Raw genomic sequence first — 8705 nt, 5'->3', positions numbered from 1 at the left:
GCAGACCAAGTAGACACAGACCGAGCAGACCAAGTAGACACAGAGCGAGCAGACCAAGTGGACCCGGACCGAGCAGACCGAGTAGACACAGACAGAGCAGACCGAGTGGACCCAGACCGAGCAGACCACGTGGACCCGCGGCTCGTCAACGGGAAGCTGACCAGACAGGGAGACAGCCCCTGGCAGGTAAGGGCAGGTTGCCTCTCTCCTCCGCTGGGTCGCTCTGGGTGCAGGAACGGGCAGGAAGTGCTGCCATCGCTTGGGGGGCTTGTGGGGAGTGCTAAAGGGAGAGGAGCGGCCGGCCAGGGTGGGGCGGGGTGGCCGTGGAGCAGGAGGGCAGGGGCGCTGCAGTGTTGAGGGGAAAGTAACGCTGTGCTGCAGCATGTCAGGGAGAGGCCCGCTAATGGGAGGGGTTTGGCACAGTCAGGGCTGGTCCTGAGTACCTCCAGCCTCAACGTGGGAACTAACACTTACTTGGTGCCTCTCTGCCAGGCGCTGGGGGTCGGGGGCAGGGTACAGAAATCAACATGTGGGGGCAGTGGCCTCGGGGAGCTTACGGACTCTGGGAGGGTCAGGACTCTAAACACAAGGCAACCCAGTGGGACTGGAGCCAGGATGGCTGTCTGGACAGGGGCTGAGGGAGGCCCGAGGGGAGCTGCCAAGGCAGCCTAGGGCCACAGAGTCTTCCCAGAGGATGCGAGTCCTGGCCCAAGCCCCCAAGGATCAGAGGAGCTCACTGGGTGATGTTGGGTGTGGCTGAGGATGACTGGAACAGCATGGAACAAAGGAGCAGCATGAGCAAAGTCAGGAAGACACCCTGGGATGGGCCAACACCATAAAATGTGCAGAAATAGAAAATTCCAGAAAAGGTCCCTAGCCTATGCCCAAGTGACCAGGGAACCCAGGGAAGTGCTTGAGAACCATGCCCTTGGAGCTGCCGGAGAGCAGCTCTGTGACGTGGCTGCCCCATCCCCATTCCAGGTGGTCCTGCTGGACTCGAAGAAGCAGCTGGCCTGCGGGGCGGTGCTCATCCACCCCTCCTGGGTGCTGACGGCGGCCCACTGCATGGAGGGCTCCAGGAAGCTCATTGTCAGGCTTGGTATGGGCTGGAGCCAGGCAAGAGGGGTTTGCCAGGGGCCCCGGGGGTGGGGACCAGGCAAGTTGTCCAGGTTTGGGGGACCCTGGTCCCCAGGATACTTGAGCAAGAGATTGTTTGATCTCCACAGAAGGTGTTTGGGGGGAAAAGGACTATGTGTGCCCACCCTGCCCACCCTATGACACCTGGTATTTTGCAGGTAGGGGATTTCTGGTGCCCTCTTCAAATCTGGGCACAGGTCCTTGCACACATGTGTTTGTAAGTGAGGGGTTACACACACCCTCAGCTCTTCACTCCCACTCCTGCGGAGCAGGCCATGGGTGGACCTCAGCACCCTTGGGTGCAGAGACCTGCAAGGCCTGGCCTCAGGGCTGTGCTTCACAGACGGACAGGGATGGAGCTACGCAGCAGGGGCCCTGGCATCTGCCAAAGCAGAGAGCTGTGTCCCTAGTAGTCTGGGGTCCCCGGGCACAGGCCCCAGTCTATGCCATTTCTAGAGAGGTTTCTTACTCATGTCTTTGTGCAAAAGGAAGGAAGAGGTGTGTTGAGAACGAGCAGTTCACACTGCCTACAATTACCTTCAGCGTAATCACGGGCCAGTGGCCTCTAGTGCGGCTTGGCTTAGGGCTTCCAGGCCCCCTGCCCAGGAACCATCAGTCCGGCCTGAGAGGACCTTGTCTCGTGTGTGTGATCCGGGTCTTCCTTCCCGGCAGTGGCGTGCTCTGCCGGTCCTCCTCTCTGGTTCTCACTGCTCCTGCCCTTTCTCTCCAGCTTCAGTTGCTTCACGGCCCTTCATGGCTCGGGTCTGTGTCTGCGGGTTTCTAGGGGCCCTGGGCTTCCCTGCTACCCATTACTTCCCTGGTCTCACTGCTCCCTCTGTGAGTCCTGAATCCGGACCAATTCTGCCCCTTTGGGATTGACACTTGGGGGCCACTCCTGCTGTCAGGAGAAGTCACCCTTGATAGGGATCCACAGCACAGACAGGTGGCCCCAGGACAGCACCTGGGACATGTGGGTGAACACTCTCCAGCCGTGACCTCCATCAGGCGTCGGCCGGGGCACGGCACTCGCGGCAGCCTCGGGAAAGGCCGGGGCAGAGGCTGCACCCGCCCACTCTGACGGTGCGTCTGCCCCACAGGGGAGTATGACCTGCGGCGCTGGGAGAATTTGGAGCTGGATCTGGGCATCAAGGAGGTCCTCATCCACCCCAACTACAGCAGGAGCACCACCGACAATGACATCGCGCTGCTGCGCCTGGACAGGCCGGCCACCCTCTCACAGAACATCGTGCCCATCTGCCTCCCGGACAGCGGCCTTGCAGAGCGCGAGCTCACTCAGGCTGGCCAGGAGACTGTGGTGACGGGCTGGGGCTATAAGAGCAGCCGAGAGAAAGACACCAAGAGAAACCGCACCTTCATCCTCAACTTCATCAAGATCCCTGTGGTCTCGCGCAACGAGTGCATGCAGGTCATGAGCAACATGATCTCTGAGAACATGCTGTGTGCGGGCATCCTCGGGGACCGGCAGGATGCCTGTGAGGGTGACAGTGGGGGGCCCATGGTCACCTCCTTCCGAGGCACCTGGTTCCTGGTGGGCCTGGTGAGCTGGGGCGAAGGCTGTGGCCTGCTCCACAACTACGGCGTGTACACCAAAGTCAGCCGCTACCTCGACTGGATCCACAGCCACATCAGAGACAGGGAGGCCTCCCCCAAGGGCCGGGTGCCCTAGCACCCTCCCTGCGGGCAACGCATGGAGCATTAAAGGGGCATGCAGCCAGCACACCAGTCTGCTGTCTGTCTGTCCTCCCGTCCCTTTCTTAGGCTACTCTGGGAGGAAGTAACATTTATTGAACATCTACTAAATGTCACGTGCTTTATGAACAGAATCTTATTTAACTCTCAGATCAGCCCTGTGGGGTGAGGAGGAGCAGATCCAAGTTTTGTGGGGTCTGAAGCTGACAAAATCTCGGGGTGCTCTGTTTATGAAAAAGGGTAAAAAAACGTGACTACAAAACTTCTAGAGCCTCTCCTGGGGCCAGTCGGGCCCCAAAGCGAAGCTTGGCTGGCTTTACAGAAAACCCAGCTGTGCACGCAGATGCGTGCAGCCGCTGTCGCAGAGGAGGAGACTGGGGCTCGGGAAGGCTCACACGGCAGAGCCGGACCGAATCTCGGCCTGGCTCCCAAACGCTGGCTGGCGATTTTTTCTATTCTCTATTGTTGCGGGAGGGCAGCTGTTGTGACACCTGCTGGGCGTGGAGGCCATCGTTAACCCTGCGGGGAGTGGCCAGAAACCCAGAGGGCGCTGGTTCAGCCCAGAAGCGCCCCGTGCGGCCGAAAAGCTCCTGTAAGATCGATGTTCGACAGTCCCGACCCGCTGCAGCGAGAGGCTCTGCCTTAGCCTGGCCTTACAGTCATAATTGCAGAGACAGAGAAATAAGTTAGAATGTCCTGATTTGAAATCGTTAAGTACCTGATAAAAAGGAATGGGAGTGAGACAGAGCTGAGAAAATTAGTCTGAAGTCCCCAAATTAGTCCAGCTCTCCGTGTGGCCTCGGGCAAGTCATTTCCCCTCACTAGGCGTGATGGTTCATTTTAGGCGTCAGTTTGATGGATTATGGGACCCCCGGAGAGCTGGTAAAACATTATGTCTGGGTATGTGTGCGAGGGCTTTTCCCCAGGAGACTGGGGAGGGTCGGTGCACTGAGTGGGGAAGATCCGCCATCGGGGCGAGCAGCCGCCTTGCAGTCGGCTGGGGCCCGGGTGGAACAAAAAGGCAGAGGGAAGGTGAACTCACTCTCTCCTGGAGCCGGGACACCCTTCTCCTGCCTTGGACATCAGAACTCCGGGTTCTCAGGCCTCTGCATTCTGGGACTCACACCAGTAGCGCCCTGGGTTCCCGGGCCTTTCGTCTCGGGCTGAGACTTCCATCATCCACGCTCCTAGTTCTGAGGCCTTTGAGCTTGCACGGCCATCGCCGGCTTCCCCAGCTCTCCAGCTCGCAGATGGCCCGGTAACCACGTGAGCCAGTTCCTCTGATGACTCCCCTCCCGCCCGTGTCTGTCTCTCATCCACATCCACATCCTGCTGGCTCTGCCTGTTTGGAGAGTCCTGGCTGATCCACTGGGCTTCGGTGAAATGGAGGGTTAGACGAGAGCGGCGGCTCTCCACCCCGGCTGCACGTTTGGATCTCCTGAGAGCTGGCAGACACACCTTTGCCCAGTCCCACCCTCGGGGATTCTAATTTAATTAATTTGGGGCAGCAGAGGGTAGACCCAGACATTGATTTTTTACAACTCCTTATTTCATTTTAATGCGCGACTGAAAACTTTTTTTTTTCTTTCTAAAGACAGGGTCTCACTCTGTCACCTGGGCTGGAGTGCAGTGGTACCATCATAGCTCACTGCAGCCTTCAGCTCCTGGGCTTGAGCGATCCTCCTGCCTCAGCCTCTCTTGTGGCTGGGACTGTAGGCATTCAGCACCCCACCACTGTGCTTGGCTAGTCTTTTTCTTTCTTCTTTTTTTTTTTTTTTTTAAGTGATGGAGTCTTTCTATGTTGCCCAGGCTGGTCTCGAACTCCTGCCTCAAGTGATCGTCCTGCTTTGGCCCCCCAAAGTGCTGGGATTACAGGCGTGAGCCACTGTGGCCTGGACCAAATGGTCTCTAAGGGCCTTTTCTCCTTGGGTGGGCTCTAGTCCTAAGATTCTCCGGACCAGTAAGATTGAAGACCAGCCATCTCAGAAAGCACAGCGTAACTCAGTCAGTGGTAAAGGAAGATTCAGTCTGTGATTATGTTCCGTTTGTCAGGCCATAGCTGCTGCTCACAGACCAGGAGGACACCAGGACCCACTGAGTCAGTTACCTACGTGCAGCCACAGGAAAAGAAGCCTGTCTGAGATGGGGCCTGCAGGACCCCCCTCCTTACTGACCTGGGAGAGGGACACGTGGGACGGCCTGGAGACGAGAGTCAGCCAGGCACAGGGCTGGAGCCACCTGCCCCATAATGAGGGGCCCAGTGTCCCCCACACTTGCAGTGGGAGGTGATGGACTGAGAGAGTGACAGAGTGCTGGGGGTCTTCACCTGTGGTCAGGATCCCTGCGTGGGCTGCCTGTGAGATGGTTCACCTGGGGAGCTGCACAGGCTGGCACGCTCCGGTGTGACGGGATGCGGAGCACCACTGACCTGCTCCCCAGGGAAACCAGCGAAAATTATAAAAACAGACATTTAAAAGTCTCTGGAAATAGTCATAAGGGCAAACAAAACAAGAACAAAAATACAACTTTTATTTTTTATTTTTTTGAGACAGAGTCTTGCTCTGTTGTCTGGGCTAGAGTGCTGTGGCATCGGCCTAGCTCACAGCAACCTCAAACTCCTGGGCTCAAGCGATCCTCCTGCCTCAGCCTCCCGGGTAACCGGGTCTACAGGCACACGCCACCACGCCTGGCTAATTTTTTCTATTTTTAGTTATTTTTAGCTAATTTCTCTCTCTCTTTTTTTATTTTTAGTAGAGACAGGGTCTCCCTCTTGCTCAGGCCGGTCTCGAACTCCTGACCTCAAGCGATCCTCCTGCCTTGGCCTCCCAGAGTGCTAGGATTACAGACGTGAGCCACCATGCCTGGTCAAAAATACAACTTTTAAACCAAAAGAAAACTTGATCTGTCCAACAGAAAGCAAAGTAGAAGAATAAAAATAAGTTAATAAGCACACATAAATCAACTGCATTTCTATATATGAACAATGAACATTGGAAACCAAAATTAAAAGCACAATACCTCTTTGAATCACTTTGAAAAAAATGAAGTACTTAGATATAAATTTAACAAAACATATACCAGATCTGTGTGATGAAATTTACAAAATTCTGATGAAAGAAATGAAAGAAGAGCTAAACACACAGGGAGATGGGGAAGACTCCACACAGTAAATATGTCAGCTCTCCCAAAATTTACCCATAGGGTTAATGCCATTCCTATCAAAATCCTACATGGTTTTTTAAATAGACATAGACAAGCTTCTCTCTCTCTCTCTCTCTCTCTCTCTCTATACATATATAGATAGACAGATAGATAGATATGCACATATATGAAAAATTTTGGAAAAAAGAAGAATAAATTAGGAGGACTCACTCTGTCTAATGTCATGGCTTGTTACATAGAAGAATGGAGCAAAATAGAGAATCCAGAAATAGACACACACACCTATAGCCATCTGATTTTTGACAAAGATACAAAAGCAAGTCCATGGAGAACGGAGAGTCTTTTCAGTAAAGGGTGCTGGTATGATGAGACATCCACAGGCAAAAAAGTTAACCTTGGCTGGGCACAGTGGCCCACACCTGTAATCCTAGCAATTCGAGAGGTGGAGGTGAGAGGATCGCTTTAGGCCAGGAGTTCAGGACCAGCTGGAGCAAGAGCGAGACATCGTTTCCACAAAAAGTAGGAAAGTTACCCGGGATGGTGGCGCACGCCTGTAGTCCCAGCTACTTGGGAGGCAGGACGATCCCTCAAGCCCAGGAGTCTGAAGTTGCAGTGAGCCATGAAGACAATACTGCACTCTAGCTTGAGACAGAGCAAGACCCTGTCTTGAAAAGAAAAAAAAGTGAACCTTGACTGCATCTTACATTTTATATAAAAATTAACTCAAAATAGAACATGAACTTAATTGTAAATGTAAAACTATAAAATGAAACAAAAAGGAAGTGCAGTTAATGGAAACTATGGAATAAAATGGAAATAATAATTAGATTAAACTTACCAATTAAAAGAAGTCTAAGAACAGAATAAATCAGACAATATATTGTTTGGAGACAACTTAAAAACAAAAAATACTGAAAGAATGAAAATAAAGAATACTAGAAATTCCATGCATACTTTAAGAAAAGAAAGCTAAGACAGCAATTTTAGTAACTGATAAAATGGAAATCAAAGAAAAAATATCATAAAGAACAGTAACAGACATTATATACTAATAAAAGAATCAGTTGTGTATAAAGACTATCATTATAAAATAATACATGCTCCTGTAACATAACCTCAAAATACCATATACGATGCAACATCTGACAGCAGGGCAGGGAGAAATAAACAACTGTATTTGGAAATTTTAAAAAACTCTCTTAGAAACCAATAAATCAAACAAAAAATAATAAGTGGGTACATGGAAGATTCAAAAAATAAAATTAATAAGCTTCAGCAATTCTTTTTGAGCACACTAGGAACATTTATAAAAATATACTGGGCCTTAAGGAAGGCACAATACGTTCCAAGGGGTCACTATGTTATGAACATGTCCTCTAGCTAAAGGCAATGAATATAGGAATTAATAACAAAACATACTTTTAACACTCCATATGTTTGCAAACTAATTAACATATTAGTAGAAAATCATAAGAGAAATCAAGAGACAGTAAGAATCGAAAGAGTTGATTTATGTCAGGGGAAATTGGCTCACATGATGTGGGGGCTGGCAAGTCTGCAGGACGGGCCGGCACACCGGGACTCTGCGCTGTGGCAGTTGGAGTCTGAAGGCAGTCTGCTGGCAGAACCCCTTCCTTCCTGGGGGAAGTCAGCCCTTGTTCCAGAAAGTCTGTCAGCTGATGGGATGAGCCCGCCCCAGTGCGGAGGGCAGTCTGCTTTACTCGAAGTCCGCTGTTTTAAATGTTCAGCTCATCCAAAAACCCTGCACAGAAAACATTCACAATGATGTTTGACCAAGTATCTCGGCACCATGGCCCAGATAAAATTAACCATCACAAAGTGTTACGGGTTGAAAAAACAACAAATTTCATATGTTGGAGTCCTAAAACCTGGAAACTCAGAATGTGACCTTGTTTGAAAATAGGGTTGTTGGAAATGTAATTAGGTTAGACGAGGTCGTACTGGAATAGGGCGGGCCCCTACTGTGATGAGTATTCTTATAAAAAGGGGGAATTTGGACACACACACACACACACACACACACACCGAGAAGATGATGTGAACACACGGAACGCCAGCTGAAGACGAAGGCCGAGGTCAGGGTGATGTGTCTACAACGCAAGAGCTCCAGACGCTGCCAGCAAACACCAGAAGCTCGGAGAGAGGCAAGGACCGCGCCTTCCCTTGCAGCCCTCAGAAGGAGCCAACGCTGCTGACACCTTGATCTCGAATGTCCGGCCTCCGAAACCATCAAACAATAAATTTCCGTTACTTAAGCCACTCAGCCCTAGCAAACCCATGTAGCGAGTGATATGAAAATCCTACTTAAGAAGCCAGAAAGAGAGTAACAAAACCCAAAGAATCAAGAAGGAAGGAAGGAAATACAAAGATAAGGAGGCAGAAATCATTGTAACAGAGGCGGAAATGATAGAATGCAGATGAGAAATAAAACCAAAACTGATGCTCTGAGAAGACCGAGGGGCAGACCTCTGGCGGGAGTGGCAGTGGGAAATTGCAGACTAAACAGAGTGACACGGGGATTGGGGCCTGTTTCATCATGAGCGGATGCAATTGAAAACCTGGATGAATAGATACATTCCGGAGCAAAGACAAAACCCCGACAGTGGTGCAAGAAACCTGCAGTGGTAGTAAAAGCCCCCACTCCCCTCCAAAGCCTCAGCCCCATGATGCTTTGT

At 51.4% G+C, this 8705-nt stretch overlaps 1 protein-coding gene across 5 annotated transcripts in view; it reads left to right on the top strand.

The window, feature by feature from the left end:
* PROC (protein C (inactivator of coagulation factors Va and VIIIa)) overlaps window positions 1-2875 on the top strand; it is a 14788-nt gene extending 11913 nt beyond the window's left edge. For all 5 annotated transcript variants that reach the window (XM_012649958.1, XM_012649957.1, XM_012649961.1 and 2 more), the window contains exons 8-10: window positions 1-186; window positions 982-1099; window positions 2235-2875. In XM_012649958.1, the coding sequence (XP_012505412.1) occupies window positions 1-186; window positions 982-1099; window positions 2235-2824 (894 nt within the window). In that variant the 3' untranslated portion in view covers window positions 2825-2875. The remainder of the gene's footprint in view (window positions 187-981; window positions 1100-2234) is intronic.
* Window positions 2876-8705: the final 5830 nt, after the last annotated feature.

Source organism: Propithecus coquereli, unplaced genomic scaffold (genome assembly GCF_000956105.1).
Source record: "Propithecus coquereli isolate 6110/MARCELLA unplaced genomic scaffold, Pcoq_1.0 Scaffold307, whole genome shotgun sequence".
Taxonomy (NCBI): Eukaryota; Metazoa; Chordata; class Mammalia; order Primates; family Indriidae; genus Propithecus; species Propithecus coquereli.
Note: the sequence above shows the minus strand (reverse complement) of the source record. Positions and strands in the feature narration are given on the sequence as shown.